Source organism: Coccomyxa subellipsoidea (assembly GCF_000258705.1).
Source record: "Coccomyxa subellipsoidea C-169, whole genome shotgun sequence".
In the NCBI taxonomy this organism is placed as follows: Eukaryota; Viridiplantae; Chlorophyta; class Trebouxiophyceae; family Coccomyxaceae; genus Coccomyxa; species Coccomyxa subellipsoidea.
In genome coordinates this window covers 1076767-1100445 of record NW_005178037.1, presented here as the reverse complement: position 1 = coordinate 1100445, position 23679 = coordinate 1076767, and the positions used below count along the sequence as shown (strand labels likewise).

At 55.0% G+C, this 23679-nt stretch overlaps 4 protein-coding genes across 4 annotated transcripts; 3 read left to right on the top strand and 1 right to left on the bottom strand.

Annotated features, from left to right (window-relative positions):
* Positions 1–1205: 1205 nt before the first annotated feature.
* COCSUDRAFT_65711 (hypothetical protein) lies at positions 1206–4503 on the top strand (the record flags this gene model as incomplete). Its single annotated transcript, XM_005648527.1, has 7 exons — positions 1206–1402; positions 1699–1888; positions 2247–2424; positions 2745–2881; positions 3069–3156; positions 3387–3527; positions 3968–4503. 7 exons carry the CDS (start codon positions 1206–1208, stop codon positions 4189–4191), a joined length of 1155 nt encoding a protein of 384 aa, XP_005648584.1. The 3' UTR covers positions 4192–4503.
* Positions 4504–5762: 1259 nt separating this feature from the next.
* Positions 5763–10290, bottom strand: COCSUDRAFT_47112 (RNI-like protein; the record flags this gene model as incomplete). Its single annotated transcript, XM_005648526.1, has 9 exons — positions 5763–6598; positions 6634–6650; positions 7080–7318; positions 7708–7838; positions 8152–8397; positions 8769–9029; positions 9363–9486; positions 9804–9874; positions 9973–10290. 9 exons carry the CDS (start codon positions 10288–10290, stop codon positions 6398–6400), a joined length of 1608 nt encoding a protein of 535 aa, XP_005648583.1. The 3' UTR covers positions 5763–6397.
* Positions 10291–12408: 2118 nt separating this feature from the next.
* Positions 12409–14160, top strand: COCSUDRAFT_14569 (SET domain-containing protein; the record flags this gene model as incomplete). The annotated part of the gene is made up of 6 exons (XM_005648525.1): positions 12409–12594; positions 12781–12852; positions 12967–13050; positions 13158–13271; positions 13448–13609; positions 13891–14160. Coding segments are annotated over 6 exons (888 nt in total), but the record flags the coding sequence as incomplete, so codon positions are not given.
* A 7156-nt stretch (positions 14161–21316) lies between these two features.
* Positions 21317–22896, top strand: COCSUDRAFT_8121 (HAD-superfamily phosphatase; the record flags this gene model as incomplete). The annotated part of the gene is made up of 5 exons (XM_005648524.1): positions 21317–21373; positions 21660–21903; positions 22194–22296; positions 22549–22681; positions 22849–22896. Coding segments are annotated over 5 exons (585 nt in total), but the record flags the coding sequence as incomplete, so codon positions are not given.
* Positions 22897–23679: the final 783 nt, after the last annotated feature.

Genomic DNA, 23679 nt, shown 5'->3' with positions numbered 1-23679 from the left:
CTTCCGATTGAGACGGGTGGCTGCAGAGAAGTCAGGCCTTTGGAGCAGAGTTCACGGCCAATCCCATGGGCTCCTGTGCAAACGCACTAGAATGTCTGCAGCGGAAGATTCGCACCCCAGCGTGGGCTTCGTGGAGCGAGACACAGGCACGAGCTGTGACACCTGTGACTGTAGCAAGTTCACACATTTTGTTATCTTGTGTGCCTACTGAGTAATAACAGCGCTTTTATATGAAATGCATTGGTGTCAACGCACAGTTTCTTGACGCTAGCATGGTTGCTCTGTCTTGCAGAGTTGACCGCCGCAGATTTGGATGAGAGCTCAGCAGAGTTGGACAGCCAGGCTATGCCCATCTTGGGGGTATCAGAAGCTAGTGGGATTATCAGTCTGCCTGCCGGCAGCACTGAAAATGGTGTGGACTCAAATGGCGCAAAACCAGAAGCTGTCAGGGAGGCAGAAGCAGCTTCCAGTCCAGCTACCGTGCACGAGCACGATAGCAGCAGCAGCAGTGATGCATCAGATGCAGGCAAACCGAATTTGAGCGCTTGGGATCTCTTAAGATTCACACTGCCCACTTTGGGCATATGGATCATCAATCCTGTGCTCAGGTATGCCACAGCAGGAGAGGCACGAGCATTTCCTGACATTGACTCCCTTGCAGATAGCATGTGGTCTCACAACCTTGCATGCAGTAAATCTGTGTGTGGTTTGATGGCCTGAGATCTTCTCACATCCCTCGCATGCACCTAGCCTCTGCAGTGGACTTGTGGGTTAGTTGATGGTTTGATGCGTTGCTTGGCTGAGATACCCCCTTTCCCGATTGCAGTTTGGTGGACACATCAGTAGTGGGGACTCGATCGGCAAGGGAATTGGCGGCTTTGGGGCCAGGAACCATGCTGTGTGATGGCAATGCCTACATCTTCACATTCCTGGCAGCAGCAAGTAGGGCGCCCACATCCTTGCAAGCCTGCTTGAAGTACAATACCACAAGAATTGCATATGTGCTCCAGGAGCTATTGCCACAGCTGTGCCTATGTGGAGATATCTTGGATTACTCCTGGTCAAAATCATCTTTAGCGGCACCAGTTTGGGCGTGGTGCTACAGGTTCTGTTAGCGCTCTCAAACGGATGAAAGCACTGTATGGATTAGCAGAAATGAGTACGGCATCTGCTGACATGTACATGATGCTGACGCAGCGACAAACATGCTGGCGATCAGCTTCGCGCGCCGCGACAAGGCGCAGGCGAGTGCGATCCTGTCCGATGCCCTTGTGATTGCGCTTGGACTGGGCGTGGCTCTGGCGGTTGCCATGTACTTCTATGCGCCCCCCGCTCTGCAGAGCATCGCCGGCCAGGCATCTGCCGCTGTCGTCGAGCCAGCCGTGACCTATGTCCGCATCAGGTGACCAATTGCTACTATGCCTCAGCACTTTTGTCCTTGAAGTCAGCTTCGTTTCTGCGGTTGTTGGGGTACATGACCTGATGTTCACTTCAGAAGATCAAAGCTCATGGAAGCCAAGTCAGTGAGAGTCCCTTGTAAAAGCATTTGGACATGAGACCTGTCTATGTACCTTTGCATGGATTGGATGCGGCAGCATCGTCGCGAGAGAGTCATGCAAAGGATATTTTGATTGGGGCATAATCAAGCCAGCCAAAGCAGGGCGGGAGTGACAGCGGCTAGGTGATATGTGCGCGCAGGTGCCTGGGCCTGCCGGCGGCGCTGGTGATATTTGTGGTGCAGGCGTTCTTCCTGGCAGCCATGGACCCCATGACGCCGCTGCTAGCTGCCAGCCTGGCGGGTATCGCCAACCTGGCAGGCGACATCCTGCTCGTCTGCGGCTTCGGCTGGGGCATCGCCGGCGCATCCCTCGCCACAGCCGTCGCTCAGGTGCGCGCTGCTTCTGGAGTCTAAGCTTGGCAAATCGTACTCATCCCACAGAAGCCTTGCATGTGCCGGTTGCTGGGTAGAGCTTCACTGGCCCTGCACATGTATGCATGCTGCTCAGCTGCGCTGCTCTTGCTCCTGCCGTTTAGTACGAGAGCCATGTGCTTGATCCGGCAGCAGCCGGCACGGCTGCTGCCCAGTATCTGCTCAGCCTTGCCATGTGCCCAGTACTTTGCAGCGCTGCTCCTGCAACAGTTGTCCAGAGATGTGCTTGAAAGTCGCGGCTGCGTGCGCTGCGATTGTGAAAGCTCTGGACCGAAGCAGGAGGAGTGCTGACGGTTTTTCATGTGTTGGCTGGCAGATCCTGACGGCGGGAGTGCTGCTGTGGGCGCTGTACCGGCCGCTAGGAAAGCGGTCGCTGTTCCCCGGCTGGCGCGCGGACGTGCGATGGCGGCTGCCCACGCTGCAGTCCGCCGTCAACTTTGTGGCTTACGCTGGGCCCATCGCCGGCGTGCTCATCACCAAAGTCATCATCTACGGTGTGCATCCTCCCCAGCTCTCTCCACAATTAGAACCTCCCTTGCTGCCCTGTCGACAGATAATGGTGATGGTTGATTCTATGGACCTACATTGAAGGCGCGGAAGCATGGAATGATTTAAGTTGTACATCTGCTTGTTGTCATTTTGTTGGCACTGGGGCTGAAGTACTGACAGACCGCGGGCGGTAAGGCATGCACCACGATCAGAACAAGCATATTCATTTGATAGAGCGAGGGGCGGCACTTGCCAATCTGCGTGCCATTGTCTATACAGGGTCTTTAGCTCTGTTGAGAGTTTTATGGTGTGCATGGGTGCGCAGGTGTGATGACAACAGTGGCATCATACTTGGGCCCTGTGACTGTGGGCGCGCACCACGTGGTGCAGAGCACCTACATGTTCTTCTGCACCTGCGGCGACGCCGTGTCTCAGGCTGCGCAGTCCTTCCTGCCCGGAGTGGTGCGCCCATAATTTTTCCCCATTACTTGTCACCTACCAAGCAATCAGTCCAGTCTGAAGGATTATGATCTTTGTCTAGTACGTGGCACTCTAGTCCAGTCCAGTTCAGTGTGTGACAGGCTGTGACATAAGACAGTCACGTATGTGAAGTTGACGGTCTGAGGTGTGTGCTGCTGCAAACTTCCAGGTGGGCAGGCCCAAGGCGGCACAGAACTTGGGCAAGCAGCTCATGACGACTGGCTTCATCGTGGGCACCTTCAACAGCATCTGCGCAGGTAAGATCATCTGCACAGCCTTTTTCCCTGTCACACCCCTCGGCTCTGGTTCACAAGGCATCCCTTCACCTGCCATCCTTCGTGTCAAGAACCTCTTCATAGTACCTTTTTTACTACTGTCGCAAGGGCTAAAGCGTGTCGAGTCAGCAGCGCAAGGGATCTAAGTATCAGATCGGGTACAGTGTTGGATACCTGTTCTCTCTGACAGCAAGCCTGCGGGATGTGTGCAGGACTGGTGGTGGTATTTTTGCCGGCGCTGTTCACAAACAGCGCGGAGGTGGTGGCCATGATGGGAAGCTTCCTGCCCTTCATGTGCGTCGCTCTGCTCATCCACACCGCCTCCATGGCCACAGAGGGCATGCTCCTGGCAGGTCAGCATCTCACAATCCCCCCACCTCGCTGCACCTCATTTGCTGCTATGGGCAATGCTCGTCGGCAGTCCCCGACTGCTACCCGCCTTGTGCACTGCCTTGCTGCTCCTTCCTGGCTGCATTTGAAAGAGGTGCAACTTGGCTGTCACACAGGGGTTTCTTTTACAGGTTGATCACGACATTCTGGCAATCAATATTGAGATGATCGTGAACAGTTTGGCTCCCCAATCTGGTGAAGTTCCGGGCCTTCTCAAGAAGCCAAGTCTGCCATGTCTATCGGGAAAGGTCGCAGAGCAGGGCAACGATGTGCCAGGAGTGAGCATGTAGTGAGAGGGGCATGCAGGTGCTGTCAATCGCAGCCAGCGCATGACAAACGCACAGCAGTTGGAGAAAGGTTGTAGAGGGGTGTTGGAGTGAGCGTGTGCTGGGGTGGTGTGCAGGGCGCGACCTGAACTTCCTGCTGTGGTCCTACGTGGCGAACATGGCAACGGTGCTGGGGGCACTGGCGGCGCTGCACCACGGCCCCTGGCCGCTGAACGGGCTGGGCCTCTGGTGGTGCCTGCTGCAGTTCCAGCTCTTCCGCCTGATCGTGAACGGCATCCGCCTGCTGACTCAGCGCAGCCCCCTGCGATCCACCCAGGCCCTGCAGGAGGTCATGGCCTGATCAGGCCGCCATGGCTCCAGGCAGGGGTGCATCTCACCTGGTGCTAGTAACCCCTGGTAGAGAGGGGTTAGCAATCTATTTGATCAGCCTACCATGGCTCCACTGCAAGTGCTGTGCCAGGGCTGTCTCTGCACAACCCTCTGGTGTGCTCTCAGGAGGTGACAGCAGGCCATGGCCTGACCAGGTTGCTACAGGTATCGCTAGGAGAGGTGTATCTGAGTGAACCCCCTGGTGCCCTTGCAAGAGGCGTACGCATTTCATGTGGGCTGGCTACCATGGCTGCAAGGCAGGGTGACGTGGCAGGGCTGTCTTCAATGGCCCTCGAGAGGCGCTCTCACGAGGCGTCAGCATCAAATGTATTTTTTGTGAGCTTCAGGAGTGGTAGGAGATAGAGCACAAGAGAGAGAAGCCGCTCGCTGCGGCTTCTGCTGAAGTGCAGATCAGTTCTTTCTTGTGTGTGTGAGACACAGGAGAGAAGCAGAGCGTGTGCTTGGCCACTTGCAACAGGCAGGCCAGCCATTCAGCTGGAAAGCACCATTCTTTTGCAGAGCACAACATGCTCTCAAGATCTTGATTCAGCTCTTCAGACCCGAGAAGACAATTTTGCCTCTGCGGAGGAAGGATTCGACTCCAACAGTGTGGAAGCTAGCAGCTTCAACAGCAATGCATGCTTGTCTGCTTGGATCATTATCTATCCGATGACTAGGACGGTATCAAGCCTCTAGAGCTTGTCTAGAGGCTCTCACAGATCTGTGAGACATGCCTCTTGGATGACACTATTTTATTGACTAAGAAGATTAAGCAAAGTTACTGGACTCTGAGCATTATTCTTGGCCATCTGCAAGCCTCGTACGCGTGTGCAGATATATTCAGCCCAGGCGGTAATTAAATATAAGCAAGGGTGGTACTGAAGAGTTCAGGTTGGTGCGACATTAATACTGTGAGCCCTGCAGTTGTGACGACTTCAGCTCAGTTGCAACTGTGGCCCTTTGTATTTGCAACAAATTGCGCGAGGTCCCCGATATCGTCATGCATGCATGAATACTTAGGTTGACTATGATCTGGCTGGAGGGTATGAATTGCAAGACCCGTTAAGTGTATCCAGTGCTTTCTAACGTGTTGAGAATGCCAGGGTGTCAAGTGTGTTGAGATCAAGAGTGTTGAGTGATGCGAGGTTGCTGCAGGAAATCTCATCTATATCTCTAGAGAAAGCATCATTGGATTCTTGAAGGAGGAACTGCATTGAGAGCCACCTTCAAAAACAAATAAAATGTGTTCAACACATGAGGCGTTTCAGATTCAGTCATGTAAATATGATGGTGCGCACATGTTTAGGTTTTCACACGAAAGCACAGTCAAGACACACCAGGCAATTGCCATTGCGATGCATGCTATGTCAGTGATCCAAATGAATGTCTCACGCTGTTAACATGTTAAAAATGAAAACACACTTCTTTGAGGTGGACACTGCAAAAGCAATTGCAAGGCAGCTGCGAGTCTGGTTATGCATAAAGATTACTGTAAAGAGCGCAATGGGGCATTCAGAGATTTGCACTGAATGGAATGCGCATGCACGCAAATTATCTGATTACACGTTTGCAATTGCCAACATGATAGCCTGCAGTTCTTGCGTAGGGCAATTGCTGCATTGTAAAAAACTTCAAGAGAAGTCCTCCCAATAATAAGTTAGCACGCACATATTGCAATAATCATCCACCACGTCTTGACAGCATTCATAGGGCGGTTGCTTTTAGGCATGCTCAACATCTACTCTGGAGTCCAGTACGCGCAAAATTGTCTTGAAACACGACTGGACTTCACGGGGAATGCGGATGTTTTCTGAAAGCACCACAAAACAAGAGCAAAAAGCAAACGACCCTCCTCATGCACCAGCTCGCTGCAAAATGGCATAATTGCACTGGACCCACCATGACAGCCCACCAATGCTTGTGGTGAGGCTGTCAAGCACGCCCCAACATCACATCTCACTGGCCACAGACCTCTAAAATCACTATCAATATCCGCAGACAAGGGATACACGTCCAGAGCCCCCCTGAATGCGCATGGACAAGGGGCATGACGCGCATGGTCAGTCCCTCATGGGGTCAAGGTCAGTGGCCCCAAACAGCCCCCAAGCCAGCCCCCAGGTATGTCCATTAGCGGTGAGTTTGGGCCTCTGAGGGAATCCCTTCGTCCTCAAAGAGAGTTAATCCTCGTCGAAGGGCGTGGCGTTGTGGCCGGGGCAAGAGATGCGGAGGACGTTCTTGGTGGGGTGGCGCAAAATGAGCTTGGCGGCAAAGTCGGCCATGAAGAGCATGGAGCGAGGGGTCCACGTGCCCACCTGCTTCCCCATCATCACACTGCGCAGGTTGGGCAGCTCCACCAGGAAATCCAGCGGTACTGTCACCTGCGCACAAACCACCACAGCAGCCATCAAAACACCTTCATCAGCATTTTGCCTGCACAATGGATGCATGGGCGTGCACCAAATAGCGTAGGGATGCACACAGCCGGTGCGCACGCGCAGACTAAAAGGACAACAGTGCGCTGGCTGCATATTCCCAGAATACGAGGCTGCATTGGAGACCTTCCTCAAGCCGCTGCTCAGAGGAAGCGCAATCACCTCAGCAAGGGAGTTGTTATCAGACAGAGTAAGGAGCGTGCGTCTGCAGGTCTCCTCACAGAGTAGGCTTGATTCCACGATCCTCCAACACTCCTCATGGAGTTCTCCGACTCCAATACTTAAAAAGAGTGTCTTATGAGAGGTCAACGGATGCCAAGGGAAGAAAAGGGAACGAGCAGATGGGGGCAGGTGCGCCTCGCAGAGTTATGCTCACTCCAAAATTCACGTCTCGTGAGAGTCAATGGCCACGCAAAGATTGTTGAACAAGGGCGTGCCTCGAGGTCGGCGTTGTCCTCGAGGTAGATCTCCTGCAGGGAGCGCATGTAGCCGAGCACGCGGGGGACGGTGGTGAGCGCGTTCTTCTTGAGGCCGATGGCGCGCAGGTGGGGCAGCCGCGCCAGGCACATGGGCAGGCCATCGTCCGTGATGCGGTTGTTGGTCAGGTCCAGGATGCGCAGGCTCAGCAGCTTCTCCACCTGGGCAGGCACCGCCTCCAGCCGGCACCTGCGCGCATGTGCACCCACTCAGTCACCACACTCCGGCAGACTGCCATGCCATGCCTACACAAAGCTAAATGTTTCTGTTTGATGTGCCAGCTGCAGTGCAGAGATGTGCGACGTGCAAAGCAGTAGTATCCTGCTGACAAAATGTCGCTGCTGCATGGGCATCACAAAATTCTGCCCTGATGAGCCTGGCAATGATGTGGAGTGAGCGCCGCAAGCGCCGCAAGCCCCGAAGCCACAGTATTGCCAGGCAAAACAACAGGCAAAGAAATGGAATGCCCAATGCTCACACATTCCGGGAACAGCAGGCTAATGCTGCCTCACTCGCATTCAGAGCGTCAATTTTAGGTTCATTACGATGTGGAAAGCTTATCGGGTGGGCGGACTCACTGGGCGAGGTTGAGGCACTGCAGACGCGAGAGAAAGCCCAGGCTGCTGGACAGGTGCCACTCTGGCAGTGCAGCGTTCAGATCATTGTCCTCCAGATCCAGCGTCTCCAAGTTCCGCAGAGTGCTCAGCACCTGCATTTGCCCAGCACCACACCAACCATCAGCGTTGTATACCCATGGCTTCATAGGACCACAATAGTACCCAGCAGCCCCATAGTCTCAAACAGGTGTGCTCACTTCAAGCTTGAATTTATAGTGCCCTTGCGATGCTGGATTACAACACGCCGCTCGCGTCCTACGCAACTTGATACAAATTCAAACGTGCAGAGACAGATGTTGACAACCGGACACACAGTGTATGCAGCTTGTACTGTGCTTGGCAACATGCGTCGTGCACCAGATGCCACCCATCACGGTGTCAATGCCTCTGATAAGGGCCACTCACGGAGGGGATGGCGGTGAGGCCGCAGGAGTTGAGATTGAGATAGCGCAGGGACTGGAGGCCGGCCAGGTCCAGGGGGAACGGCGGGGGCGCGAATGCGGTGGTAGCAGTGGCGGCGGTGGGCGTGGTGGCCCCCCGGAAGGAGTCCCCCAGGTACAAGTTGCCCTCCACGTCCAGCGTTGTCAGCGCTGTCAGCTCGCCCAACACTGCTGGCAGCGCAGACAGTGTGCAGAAGTCCAGGTTCAGCACCTGCGCGCACATGACCGCCTCACAAACGTGCCATACTCAATGCTTGAGCTGCCTAAAACTACTGCTCCTTACACACAGCATGGTGACTTGTAAGCAGCCATGCCACTTGGACCCTGTCGTCGCCCTTGGGTGACATCTTTTTTGCCTCCATGAATCACTCAATCCACAGAGGCGTGTGCATTGTGAGTGAAGCAGCTCCAGCAGCACATTTCATTGCATCAAATTTCTGAACAGGGCGCCTGACTCTAAAAATTCTGATAGTAGAGAGAAGCATTCCAGCACGCCCAAGGCACTTTGTAAACGCTTCAGATTAGTTCGTTGCTGGGATCAGCTCATGTATTGGGAAGAAACGGGCCCTCTCAGCAGCGCACCTCGAGCTTGTTGAGGGAGGTGATGCCAGGGGGCAGCTCGGTGATGCCGTAATGGCAGGAGAGGGTGAGGTGGGTCATGTTGACCAGGTGCAGCATGCCCTCGGGGAACTCGGGCAGGCCCCACTTGATCTCCTCGCTGCCGGGCTCTGGCTCCGGCGGCTGGTCACAGTCCAGAACCAGCTCCTCCAATTGCCGCAAGGCCGCGATTGCTTCAAAGTCCTCCACGTCCAGCACGCTCCGGATGCCCTTTAGGCTCAGCACCTGCGCGCATGCGTCCGCACTCGCTTGGCAGCTGCCGCACATCCCTGGATAGGAGTGACTAGCACGTAGTTGTTGACATGTTGACCTTCCTTTACCCCTGGTACATAACAGTGGGGAGAGGCTATTTCAACAACGCTCCAGTAGAGCTGAAGGTCGTGGACACCAGCAGGATAGTCATCTTCCTGACGCTGCTCATGCCGGCTTGCAGCGTGCCTATCCTTGCCATGCACAATGGTGAAGCCTTGGGTGATTTGGCCAGAATAACCCCAACTTCTGATCCATGTGTTAGTGACGTTCAGGAGGATGCGCATGGGAGAGTGCGGCTGTCCTCACCTTGAGCTTTTTGCAGGAGCCCATGGCTCTGAGCGCCGCGGTGGTGATGAGGTCATAGCAGCGCTCCACAACCAACTCCTCAAGCGACATCACCACCGTCCCCAGGATCGTCGCCAATCCAAACCTGTGCAGCGACAGAGACGCGTCAGAGACCATGCGTAGAGAACGACCGCAAAACGGCCATTGAGAAACTGGCATCCGTTCCCGTGCCTCTCTCGCGGTGAGACCAGTGCTGGGTCAAAAGCCAGGCCTTCAGAAGGGACCCACAGATCTGCCACGGCATTTCTGCCATACAGGGCCGTGGGGAATGCAGCTTGTGGCAGGTGTTGTTAGCAGGAAGGGCCGTGCCTGTTGAAGTCGTGAATGCGGGGGTGCTCCACAAATTGCGCCGCCTGCAGGCGCTCTCTCACGGGCACAAGGGCTCCCTCCAGGTCACCGGACCCGCGCAGCCGCAGCGAGCGCACCGCCATCGCACGCGGCTGCAGCCACCGCGTGATGCTGTCCTGCCTCACCTGCACCAGCCGCACACATCACACCTTCACGCTCTGCAGTGGATTGAGTCTGTAGAACAGCATTCAACATGAAGGTAAAAACATTATGGCCACTGAACCTGTCGCACAAATCGGCAGGGGGCTTTTGGGTGCATAATCTTCTCATGCATGGCTGATTTTCCTCTCATCTCCAGCACTCGCTCCGCCTCTGTCTGCTTGCCTCTATCACAAGTGTGCTCTTGAGAATTTGCAGGGCAGAATCTCACAATGGCGAGGCCGCTGCTGGGCTGCGTGAGGGGGCTGCCTGCATGGAGCAGGGGGACCGAGGCCGAGGTGGCTGTGAGCACTTCCTCAGCAAAATCAACGTCCACATGTTTCCACAGCGCCAGTGGCCGCGCCAGCAAGTCATTCCTGCACGAAAAGATATCTGGCACCATCAGATGACTTTTGAAGTGGAACCAGCTGTGCTTGACATCTAGGAATGTGGTGGCCTCACTATGGCCTCCAGGGCTGATATGCTCCAAGAGGAACTTATAAGCTCACAGGGAGGTGTTGTGCACAGTTGACTGACATGCACGGACCCATGTAGAACCCCGAACTGAGAAGGGGTTGTCTTGGGCAGCAACCTACCATTGCCTGCAGACGAGAGGCAGCACAAAGCGGTGAGCTTTGAGGTCCAGGTGCCCAAAGATGTGCACAAGGAGATCCGATGGCAACGCCGCAATGCTGGTCGCGCAGACCTCATCTGGAAGGTCCTGGGTCAGCCGCAAGGGGAGTGCCTGCCGTTTTCTAGACCCCCGAGCCCGACCGCCGCAGTCCTGCTCCACATTCTTTCGAAGCCTGATATTCCGGCGGATCTGCTGCGGCTGCGAATCTGCACCTGCATCACAAGACAGCACTCTGAAGCTGGAGACAGTACTGCAATGAACCATAGACCAACGCATCTGATTCAAGCACACACACTGGCTGCCAAGTAGCAGTTTCTGGTCTTCAGTGATGCCTTCTGACCCTGCTATCTAGCACGCTCTACATCTTCAACCCTAAAGTTTTGATGGATCGATCCTCAGAAAGGTGAAAATTTCATAGAAATTCAAGAGAACAAAGAGCAGGAAATTGAGGAAGGTGAGGAAGCTCGAGCAAAACTCAAGGCAAACACACTTAAACACCGCAGTCAAACGCTCCATGGAGAGTGCAAACAACATGAACAATTGCGCACGAGCTGATTTTGATTGCTGGCTTGCTTCACTTGTCCGGGGATGCACAGCCCTACGCCTTACGCGAACACAAGCTTCCCTCCGACACAACGTGACAGGCTCGATGTCACCCTTTCCCTATGTAGACTCATTTGGAATCTAAAAGGACACGTTTTGTGCATCGAGTGCTGTCCAGAGACCACTGCACTGGTACAAAAGAGGTATCCTGTGGACATTCACACTGTGCAGCAGCCTTCTTGGCCCTCCTGTTGTAGGTACAGGTCCTGCACCATCACCTCAACCGTCCCACTCAGGACGTGGTGCATTCCACCCCTGTCTTGCAAACCTCAATGTCTGTGCGGCCCACCTGAGAAGGTTTGTTGGTCCCGAGGCTGAGGCTGACCAGCCACACCATCGGCCGTGAAGGGCGAGGTGTCCCCCCAGCTCAGGAAACTAACATGCGAAGCCGAAGCCATCGCGGGATCGTCAATGACCCCGGGCGCAGCCATTGTTGGAGAAGACAGGGCCGATTGGGTAGCGATGCGTGCGTGCTGCAGGAGGTTCTAAACAGTATTATTGCCCTCAATACTTTGCTGCAGAGGGTCATATAAGTCTATAGACTACAACCCTAAATGCACCTTTCCGACCACTCAGAGTGTCGGGCAGAGTGCGCCAAATTCTTGGTTAGTTCGTGGTGAAATCTTCCGTTGCACATGGAAGTGCTCTGCATGGCAGAAGTGACAGCTTGTCCGTTGTCAGAAAGAATGTTGTAAGACTATGGGAGAGTTCAAAAACGAGATTGCAGCGTCCACGCCAGATGCAAATGCAAAGAAAGCTCAGACTTGGGTCCAGTGCGATCGTTGCAGCAGATGGCGTCGAGTCTCGCAAATTCTTGCTGACGCTCTTGACGAGGAGGCTTCCTGGTGCAGGCCCTTCTCAAGTGGATGTTTCATGTCAGCAGACAAATTTTACATTCTTTCATCAAAGCGTAGCGTGAGCTGTGAAAAAAGCGAGATTTTTTTTAATCTTACAAGAGTAATATCATTGAAAGATATGCTTGTGTTTGTGAAGGTTTTGCGAGGACAACCCAGAGTCCAACTTTGCGAGCTGCGAAGTCCCTCAGGAGCTCTCCAACGAGGAAATTGACAAGCAGTTGGCGGAAGATGAGGTATGTTGCTGCCATCGAAACTGTGAAAGTGCCTGGAGAGGTGTGGAGTTTCAGAGGAGCGATCTGCAAGATGTTATTTCTGGTGACAGGAACATCTTACGTGCAAAATTTGAGACAACCACGCAGATGATCACTTCCTAAGTTCGGCTTCCAATTCTTTCCAGCAGGAAGGAGAGGCTCACCATGGCGATGCTGCCAGGAGGGCACGAAGGAGGCCACAGGTGTGGCAGCTCATCAGGGAGAACATCTACACGCACCGTGCCCCCAAGGTGCAGGATGAGGACGATGTCATGCTGTGCCACTGCCGGCTGCCCAATGATGGAGGTCCTGGCTGCGGGCCAGACTGCCTCAATCGCATGCTCAACATGGAGTGTGTGCCGGTGAGCCACTGCCATGTTCTGCATACACTCTATTTGTGGCAATTCCGTGTTCAAGTCACCTCAATCCTTCTTTTCTTCACGCTGTGATGTGCAAATGGTTGTAAGGCTTTGCAAATTTCTGTCTAAATTGTGACCATTTAAAAGCTACATTGGTTTATGAGTTCGATCTGCTGTTACTGTTGCCAGGGCTACTGTCCCTGTGGAGAGCGATGCAGCAACCAGCAGTTCTCAAAGCGGCAATATGCAAAGCTGGAGAAGGTGCCGCCCTTTCTTCTCATTTCTGTGCAGCGCACAAATCAGAATCTTGCAGTGTTGCCTGTCTTTGTATGACTGTGTGCTAAGCAGCACTGACTCTGGACTGTTCTGTGACAGCGGCGAGCCGGAGCCAAGGGTTTTGGCCTCTTTGCCACACAGGACCTGGTGGCCGGCCAGTTCATAGTGGAGTACATTGGAGAGGTACAAAGCCCAGTCACCGTCCACAATCCCAGAAAGAAATTTTCAAGCTAGTCCGAATGTGTGGCTCTACGTCCTAACTTCACGCTAAATTTTCTACTCGGGTATAGGTGCTAGAGGAGGAGGAGTACTTGCGGCGGAAGGATTACTACCAGGAATCCGGTCAGCGCCACTACTACTTCATGAATATCGGAAATGGCGAAGTCATCGATGCCGCACGCAAGGTCTGTATTTCCAGTCTCTGTGCTTTCTTGCAGCAGCTACACCTCGCAGGGTAGAGCATTCTGCAGTTCCTCTTGCAGCTGCTGCCCATCATGGGATTTAGCATGCTGAAAAAGGGAAAATTGCTGATTTTCTCGCTTGTGCGGCTCATGGTGAACTGTCTGGGTGGTGCTTGCAGGGAGCGCTGGGGCGGTTCATCAACCATTCCTGCAACCCAAACTGCGAGACGCAGAAGTGGGTGGTGCGCGGTGAGCTTGCCATCGGCCTCTACGCGCTCAAGGACATCCCTGCCGGCGTCGAGCTCACCTTTGACTACAACTTTGAGCGCTACGGCGACAAGGTCTGCGCTGACACCCTCCCCCTGTTCTGTGCTGCCGCCTCATCTGCTGCCCCCTTTCTGCATGTCACCTGTGCCCTGAATTGCACAGATGTGCCTGAATGCAAGATATTGTCATTCACATGGATAATAATGGAAAGTGGACATCTTACCGACTTGCAGGCCTATTTACACCCTTTGTATCAGGCTTGGGCTCATTTGGGTCCCAAGGTCCAGAGATTCCTACTTCGAAGGGGCTGATGGGGTTGCGAGGGTGCTGACAAGGCCGGGAGTGTGTGCTGCAGCCGATGCGGTGCCTGTGCGAGGCCAAGGTATGCCGCGGGTTCATCGGCGGCACGGGCGAGGCGGTGGCGCAGGAGCAGGACTTGGAGGATCCGGCCGACGCCAGCGAGGACCCTGAGCCCATCATGGTGCTGGAGAATGAAGCTGCCGAGCCTGCGCTGGTCGCCATCCTGGAGTCCGAGGTCGGGCTGGCCTCTGAGTTTTGGGACGCCTCCGTCTGGCAGCGGTGCGTGCCCTCTGCTGTGCCTTCTTTGTGCTACTGTGGACCCTAAGGCCTTCTCTCATTGTCAGCACACACACAGATGCGTGCCTGGGATTGTATAGTAAATTTTTGATACCTTTGCGTGTGTTTGTGTCCTGGAGTGCATCAGAAGGGTTCTAGCTTACTTAGCCGGGAGCGGGGATTGCCTGGATGTCCTTTGGCAGCATGCTTTGGTGAAAATAGGGACATACAGCAACGGCAGGCATGTGACGTTACTGTGGATATTTTGTTTCGAGGTGTGTTGTCGTGTCATGCTGCAGGCTGGAGGAGCTAGCTGTGAGGAAGGGGCTGGAGGTTGACTGGACGCCCCCCGCTGGCCAGGATGATGTCAGCACCAGCTCTGGGGACCAGGGGACGGAGACAGCAGTCAGCCTCTCTCGCTGGCGCCCCGACGCCGGCACCGCCCAGTCAGCTATCAGCCGCCGGGAAGGCACCAGCAGGCCCGGCAGTGCCGTCTCGCACCTGAAAGTCGAGCGAGCGGAGCGCCTGAAGCAGGTTTGCTGCTCCTCATAATGCCATGTGATGTATTACATGTCTTGTGGAAGGCTTGTAATCACCGTTGAGCCCTGCTTGAGAGAGTGACAAATAAGTGGCATGGCAGAATCGCGGGACTTTGAGTGTGTTCATATTTGCACAGATGGCTGCGGCGAGGAGAGGAGAGGCAGCGCCGTTAGGGAGCATCCTCGACAGCGCGATGGTGCCTCCACGGAAGCGGCTGGCGGCGCGCGTCGACGGTGGCGCGTCCGTCCTTGGCGAGCCCCGGCTCAAGGTGCGGTGCAGGCCAGCATCCTAATTTTGCACTGCACTCCTTGTAGCCCACCCTTTCCCTGCTCAAGCTGCTGTACGACAACACACGTTTCCATGAGCAGGAGGATGGTTTGGCGTGCGGTGGGTAGTGTAACGCATTGCAATGCAAACATCAAGCCCTTTTAAGGGAAGAGAGATGCAGACGGCAAGGCGAGGCCAACGCTAGAGACGAGAGGAAGGGCTGCCTCCTTTCGTCAATGCTTATTTTGTCCACCGCTCACGCGCAGGTGTCGGCGGCGGGGCGGCCGGCGCAGCGCAAGCCAACGGTGCAGGCGTGGACGGCGCCGTCAAAGTTCCGGCGGCGCAGTGAGGTGGACCGGCGGCTGGATGAGCTGGTGGGCACCAGCGGCCGCCTCAAGGACGCCAGCCACGAAGCCGTTGTGCGCATGCTGCGCTTGTTCAACCTCTGCGATGTGGGCCCCTCTCTGACGCAGGCCGACCTGCCCAATGGCGTTGCCCGCGCCACTCCTCCCTCCTCTGCAGCCCCCGACACTGCCGCTCCCATGCAGGTGCGCTGGCCTCCGCACTGGTCTCTTCTGCTGCTGAGTTGTGTGCAAGGAAACCTGCAATCGAGGACCTTGCGCATGCGCATGCTGCCTGCAAAGGAGATGCGTCTGGTGCGAGACACACAAGATAAGCTGAAGGTTGTGGTGGGCATGCAGATCGATGAGAAGCCAGAGGTGAAAATTGATGCGGCAAAGCTGCTCGCCGAGCGCAGAGCCAGCAATGCGGATGCATCTCCTTCAGGCGGTACGGACACGAACGGGCTTGCGGCACGGCCGATGTCCGCAGCTGGGAAACCAGAGCCCATAATTGAAGCTGCTGACGTCACCACCAGCACTGCAGCAGCCGAAAGTTCTGAGGGTGAGTGCTCATCACTGGGATGGCTACACTGCAGGAGTTCTGGAGCGCGAAACTGTCTCTGTCTGGTGTTCAGGACTTCCTGTTGCTTATGTGCATGCCTCAAGTGTCAGAAGCTGGAATGAGGAGGGAATTTACTGCGCAGGAGCAGAAAAGGGCGCGAACGGAGCGGAGGAGGGCAGCCCAGCTGCGGAGCGGAAACCGCGGCCGGAGCGGGAAGAGAGCGAGGAGGAAGATGAGGGGGAGGTTCGCCGCCGGAGACGAGAGCGCAGCCCCTCCAGAGAGCGCGACTCCAGAGATGACGATAATGCCAGGTGTCCTCCCACCGCCATTACACAGATTCCGAGCTGAAAGGGTTTCGAGCAATGCGTAGCCATCAACGACGCACCCTGAAGGGCCATATTGGCTGATGACAGCGCTATATATCCCAACCAGACACTCACTCAGCCAGACACTCACTCTCACTTTTTTTTAAGAGAGGACTTTCTCTGGCTTATTGACTTATGGCCTCCCTGAAGATGCTGGAAGCACAAAATGACCTGGACCATTCAGGGCATACTGTTGACAATGGGCTCAGGCATGTGATCTTGCCTGCAGGGACAGGGAGGACGGGGAGATAGCAAAGGAGTCAACACATCGCCCGGCCGTGTCGTCGAGCGAGCTGACAGCGCGGCAGCGGGCGCGCATGGCCGACCTATCGCTGCTGCTGGATGTCATCCTCAAATCTAATGGTGCCACCGCCAAGCGCGAGTTCTGCGAGTGCGGCGTGCTGCACCAGCTCCAGGTGCGCACCGGCCCTCTTGTCCTAGCCTGCTTATGTGTGAAATTGCTCCTAGGGACCGAGGCAGGTCAGTTGCTTGTCATCTGGTCGTCTCTCCGACAGTCCACTCCTCAATTTGCTGCACTCTTCCTTGGCAGAGGATTACTGGTTTGTGTAGTCTTCGTGAACTTCCTGTGCATCTAAGTTCCTTTGCAATTTATGTCTCCCCGAGTTTCATTAAGTCCTGCGTGAGAGCCATGTTCTTGCAGGCCCTCATTTGGCAGGCAACCATGTCCACGTCCATTTTGGGTTGTGTCCTGACAAGCTTGTGATGCTGGGTTTTGAGGGGGATTGTGTGTACAAACTGCAGGCGGTGCATGCGCGGTGCCTGGGCCCGCAGTACAGCGTGATCTTGCGCAAGATGCTGCGCGTAGTGGAGTACCTGCCCTTCTCGCCCGACCACATCCACAAGGCCTCCTCCGCGCAGGGCTCTTTTGGGGATGTCCTTGAGCAGCTGTCCCACCACACCGACCTGGAGGTGTGCCTCATTCGTCCTTATGGTCTACTCCATTGTGGGTTGTTCACCCCGCAGTCGCATTTTTTTACATTTCAAGCTTGAAACAACATGTATCTAAGGGCATTCGAGATGCACCAATCAGATCAATATTGTCTTGCGCATGCATCAAAACTTCTTCATTTCTTGTAGTTTTGAGGTAGCAATGGACAGATGCTACTGTGAATTAGACAGTGGACAGAAGTGGGAGAGTCACTGACCAGCTGAGCATGCGAGCACTTGTGAGCCGCATTCAGAGCTGGCTGTGACAGACAGAGTTGTGCTGCGCAGGTGAGGAGCCGGTCGGCGGCGGTGCTGAAGAAGTATCCGCTGTCCAAGTGCAGCGCCAAGGTGCAGGCGGAGGCGGCCGAGGCCGAGCGCAGCCGATTCGCGCGCGGCGGCCGCAAGCGCTTTGGCGGCCGCTACACCGGCGGCTTCTGGACCGCCGACGGCAACGGCCGCACCCCCTACCGCCCCAACCGCTTCCACGATTCAGGTGCCTCTTCCTCTCATTGCCATGCCGCAATTTCTGGGCCATCACAAGGTCGTCTTTGGCGAACGTGTCGGTGGATTCTATCTGCAGGGCTTCTTATCAATCTCACATTGTACATTGTAAATTTGCATGAGTACAGCCAAAGGTTTCCTTTGGCACAGCAGAAATCAAGCTTGGCCAAATCCATAGGGATCGGACGCTATTGTGCAGCGCTCCTGGTGATGCATTGATCAGCAGGATGTGTATACTGTACTCAGCATCATATTTCGCGCAAAAAATAATTATGATCTATTCTAATTTTAGTTCTACAAAAAAGGGTCAATATTTTGAGACCCTCAAATGCAAAATATAAGCCCTACGACAATTACGAGACCACTTTTAAAAGGCTCTCGCCGAGCCCGAGCCATTGGTGGTGATGGAACATCATCCTTTGGAAGGAATGACTTTTATGCGATTTGAGGGGTGCGGGGTTTATGGTGCTGGCTACGGTACTGGTGCTGGTGGGCTGGGTACTGAGTTCGTGTGTGTGTCCAGGGCGGATGATGAGTGCGGGGAGCGGGCGGCACAAGCCGATGCGCACGCCGCAGATCCACCGGCCGGAGCAGCTGCTGATGTCGCCCTCCTTTGGTGGCGGCTTCATGTCCCCCGCACCCCACGCGCCTCCGCCTCCGCCTCTGCAGAATGGCCACCGCGACCTCATGAGCCCCCAGCCGCCGCCCCTGCTGCATTTCGACGGCCCCTTCTCCCCTGTGCGCCCTCTTCTCGATTCTGCTTCCCCTGAGCTATGCTTCAGACATCCGCGGTTGCAGTTGCCAGTTGCGAAAGGCATGCGGAGGATCTTCAACCGGATGGGAATCAACTGTCCTGATACTTTGATGTAATGCATTGGCGGTGGTTGAGGCCAAATTTCGTGGCGTGCAGGCTGCCTCTATGCCAGTGTCCAGTCTGCCGTCTGCCGGCCAAAGCAGGCCGCTCCACAGGCTGCACAATGGGTCGGCCATGCCGCCCAGCAGCGCTCCGTCCTGGCTCGGCGACTCGCGAAAGCGCTCCTTCGCAGACCTGACCACGACTGATACGCAGCCCTCTCTGCCCCCTGGTAAGTTCAATTTTCCCATTTCTCCCATGGCACCCATGCAGCACCTGACCAGGTGTTACTATTCTACTTGCTCTTTCACTGCTCCTCCCTTTCCCCGATTGCTCGAGACACGGCGCAGCAAGTTGATGAGAGCTTCGTGGACATGCAGGCATTGGCGCGGCCTCGGCAGGCACCAACGGCGCGTCGTCTCCGCTGGCCGGCACGCCGGTACCGCCGCCGCTGCTGGAGGGCTTCACGCTGGCGCAGCCGCCGCCAGAGCTGCCGGGCGCGCTTCCAGCGCCGATGGCGCGGCCGCGCTCGGCTGCCGACGCGCCGGCGCGCGTCTCGCGGTGGGACGCGGAAGCGCCGCAGCCGGAGGCGCCGCCCGGCTTCGCGCTGCCGCCGCCGCCGCCGCTGCTGCCGGACTTCTGGAGCCCCTCGTTGCAGCAGCCGCCAGCGGCCGTGTGGTCTCCTTCGAGGGGCCCAGGCGCAATGGTGCTGAACGGCAGCGCCGCGCACGCCAGCCTAGACCGGCCCTCCGGCACTGCCTGGCAGAACCCCTCAGAGCAGGTGCATGGTGTACTGCAGCGTGGAGACAGCGCCGAACTGGGAGACCTCCTCAAATCCGGAGGTGAATGCTGACCCTCTCCACCCACGTTTCAGCTAATATATCTTTTAATAAATCTTTCAGTTTGCTAGTTTCAACTGCATGCACTTGACATTTATTATTGCATCCAGTTGACATTGTTTATTGCTTGTGCTTGTGTTTTGGTTCCACTGCATTCGTCCGTGTCTGCTTGTTTGCTGAAAGTTGCTGATGCAACGCGCAGTGGCGATTCCGCTATCGGTGTGGGAGGACAACTGGACGGAGCCGTCGGCGCGGTTTGAGGAGTGGGTGCGTGAGTGTGCGATGTACAGCCTGCGCGAGTACTGCCGCCCCGACCGCGCCAGCCGCATCTCTCCGGAGGAGGCTGTCTGGACCTACCGCAAGGCCCTCCGCGTCGTCATCGACAACGAGCGCAAGGTTTGTCTTTCTCCACCCTGCTCACCATCCAATGCCGCCCACCACCTCTCTTCAATTTCCTCCACATTTCTCCTCCTCCCTCTTCCAGACCCTGGTGTCCCTGCCTGTTGAGTTCTTCCAGGTGTGTGTGGCATCCCTGTGGCATGCATGCAGGTTCCTCCCTGGAAGATCGATTGCCTGAGCTTGTTAATACAGCCTGGGTACGCTCTGTGCTACAGTGTGCCGAAGAGTCTCCATCTCACAAATGGTTCCAGAGGCAAGCGTTGATTGGCCATGCAGGCATTTTCGGAGCGTCAGCGCACAAACGCGCCAAAGCCGCTGGACCGACGCAAGCTGGAGCCGCGCATCAAGGAGTACATCCGGGAGACGGTCCGTAACATCATTGAGAAGAGGACTGCCAGCTGATGCTGGATGGCATGTCTTGAGCGGATCTGAACGGTTTCCTCCTTGTCTGCTGGCTGCGCACCGGGACTGTATAAGCAGACACGTCGTGTACATTTCATTGTGTTGAGAACTGTGCTCCTTGAACGCTGCCACGCTACCCTGGGTGAGGAAGCAGGGCGAAACGTCCTGTGAATGAATATATTTATACCGACATTTTTTGGTCTGGCAGTGACTATTTGTGCTGCTGTGCAAGTATCGGCTCTTCTTCGCCTGACATATTTGTGTTGATGCTGGACATAAGATTGCTGGCCCTTGTAATTGAAGATACTTGATGACTCACATGTTTCCTGGTGCGTCGGCATGCTCAGTGTGCTGGAGGCTTCCAAAGTGTGAGTCATTGTTGGCACTGCATGTTAATTAACGTTTCGCGCATGAACAAGCTTGGTGGCCATCTAGATTGAAACTTGCATGATTGAGTCCGGAAGCGTATGTCAATTTAGTGTCCTCCTTGCCCCAAAGAAAGGCTATGCTTTTAGAAGCAGAGTCCAGACACAGAGAGAGTGAGATGAGCAGCAGGATCCTTGCAAGTGACATTGGGCTGTGGTCACGTGCCTAAATCCGCCTGGAAGGAAGCTGTGGTGTGTTTGGGTGTCTTGGAAGCTTCGGAATAACTTGCTATCTTCCTAGCTTAATAAAGGACAGATTGTACATTCATATGCTACTGGCGGCAAGCCACAGGCAGCCGTTCCAATTTCTTCCGAAAATACACACTTCGCAGTTCAGAGGTGCACAAACAGCAACGTTATTTGTTGGAAATCGCACTCTCCAAAATTCGAGTGGGCACAGACTTAGCAATGGGCGCCACAATGATATGAGGCCAATTTTTATGAAGGTGTGACTCAGATCACATCCTGTTATCAGAATAAGCTGTGATCTGGCGATCCACTTGTGTTCATTTCACAGTGTGACGATGCCTCAATAGATAGCCGTGAATACCTGCACATCTCAGGATTCCTTGTGCTGAGGTTTTGTCTAGACATTGAGTGCATTGAGCAGGCCTGAGTCTGTGAATACATGCAGGAGGACTACACAACCCAACGCAAACCAAAATTGAAAGCCCAAGCAGAATATTTGCCTTCCAAATCTCCATCCCTTGCCACTGTCGAAGCAAAGAACGATGTACCGCTGCACCACCGGTCCTTGTGGCAGCGACTTGGGCAGAGCTTCAACTTAGTCGGCATCTGCCTCTTCATGCGCGTGCTCTTTGTGCGCTCTTCACCCCTGTTCACCACATCACCTCTCTGACATTTGGCATCGCAGTGTTTGCAGTTCTGTGCACATACTGTGAGACTCGCTCTGGTCTGTGGACATCTTCACTGCAATGCCCTCCAGAACTCATGTTATCAGATTCTCAAGACGAGGGGAATGGGCAGGCCATGCCCAATAGCTCTCACAATTGCCCATGCAAGCGAAGTCTGCCCTTTGGCAAAAGTATAATATCTGGAATTTTTGCTTCTCTCTGGCATGTCAATTGACATGATCTGGTGGCCAGGGGAAGAACGAGTGGGCGCTGCCGCATGTGAGCGTGCCGTCCATAGCCTGGGTGGATTGGGAGGCCCTGCGCAAGGCAGGCTTTGAGGGCTGCGTCTTTGACAAGGACAACACGCTGACGGAGCCCTATGCGGATGAGGTGGCTCCGCAGCTGCTGCCCAGCCTGCGCAGGTGCCAGCAGGCCTTCGGCGGCCGCCTAGTCCTGTTCAGCAACTCTGCTGGGCTTGCGCAATTTGACCCCCGAGGTGCGGCGACGCCTCGGGGATGCAAGGGCACTGGGTTTAAAGGAAACGAGGGCTGCATGGTGCGAGTGCATTGTGTCGAAGGCAATGCAGGCCACCTGATGCTTGGTGTTTGAAAAGGCAATGACTGGTGCATGAAGAAAAAGAGAAAGGTGCCCCCTATAGGCTTTGTCAGAGTCTCTTCTGTATTAGCAGGTACTGAAAGAAAACTTGACGACATGGCAACAGAGCTGCTTCACAGCTTCACTGCAGAAACTATGGGTTTTGATTACTCATGTACAGCTGATGGTCAGGGCACGATGCGGATGCGTTGGAAACCGCGCTTGGGATCCCTGTGCTGAGGCACACCGAGAAGAAGCCGGCCGGGGAAGCTGCCACTTTGGAAGCCCACTTTGGGTGCGCACACTGCCTGCCACCCGCCTCTGACTGCTCATGCAAGCACTGAGACAGCCGTTGGTGCATTCTGTGCCTTTCCGGAACAAGGTGGTCTTGCTCAATTTGTATCTTGCAGCTTTTGGCTTCCTAAAGACAAGGGACGAGGTTGTTTTCTGTGCATTTGGAGCAATGCCCCTGAGGGATGTGTCAATCACTGGGGACTTAACACATGCAGTCCCTGCAGCGCATGATGGCGGGTTGTAAACTGCGCAGGTGCTCGCCGTCGAAACTGGTGATGATAGGGGACCGCTACCTGACAGACGTGGTGTACGGCAACAGGCATGGCATGCTGACCATCCGGCCCACACCCCTCACACTCTCTGGGGAGCCCCTTGCAGTGCGCCTGGTCAGTCCCATATTCCACCCCTCTCACTTTGGCTCGTGACGAGTCTGAGGAGATGACACCCCTGAGCCCTATGCTTGTGGTCGTTGCTGCCATCAATTGGAGGTACCAAGGCCTCTCCTTGAGCTGGGATGTTGCCGCGCCGGCCACTCACCAAATGTGGCATGCAGGCGCGGAGGATTGAAAGCTTCTTTGTGAAACAATGGAGGGGGAAAGGCAGAGTGGTACGCCGCTGCGCATTAATTGTGCAAACAACGGTCCATTCTGCACAATGACCTGAACATGAATGAGCATCTTCAGGCGTCCTGATGTGTACATCGTGAAGACCTGAGGCGATATGTTTTGTTGGTGCAGGCACCGCAGCACCCCTTGGCGCGGAAACCAGAAGCACTTTACTCCTTTGTGGCGGACAACAAAATTGCTCTCTGGTGAAGCAGCACGTTGATGCCACGTTGCAGCGAATGAATGTGCTGCTTGCTGCTGTTGAGGGATACCTTTTTACACAACTGCACCATAAAGGTGCATCACTGTACTGATGAAAGATGGATTTGAGCATTGTCTTTCCTTAGCAAACCCTTAGCCTCAGGATAGGCAGCCTTTGATCTCGAATGATGATGCTGAGGTGTACCGGTAATGCTGGACTCGTCAGCTGCTGGGTGTGTTTGGGCTCACATGGCATCAGCTAACATTGCAGCAATTTGGCTTGAAGATTTAAAAAATTCCCTGCACAGCTGGCAGCCGAGACTCCAAGTGAGCACGGCCATCATCATACATGGGTGTCTAGATAACGTCATCTTGGCTTGCTCATTGTTGAATACTTCCCATACTGTATTGACATGACCCGTGGTGTGCGGCCATGGCCAAACACAATGAGGAATCAGCAGTGTTATGGTGCAGCCCCGCATGCACTGAGTAGCTACCCAGCAGGGACCTGTGACACTGACTAAGCCTCAACTGCATGGGTAACGTTGCCTGCTACGTAGCCAAGAAAAGGGGGATGT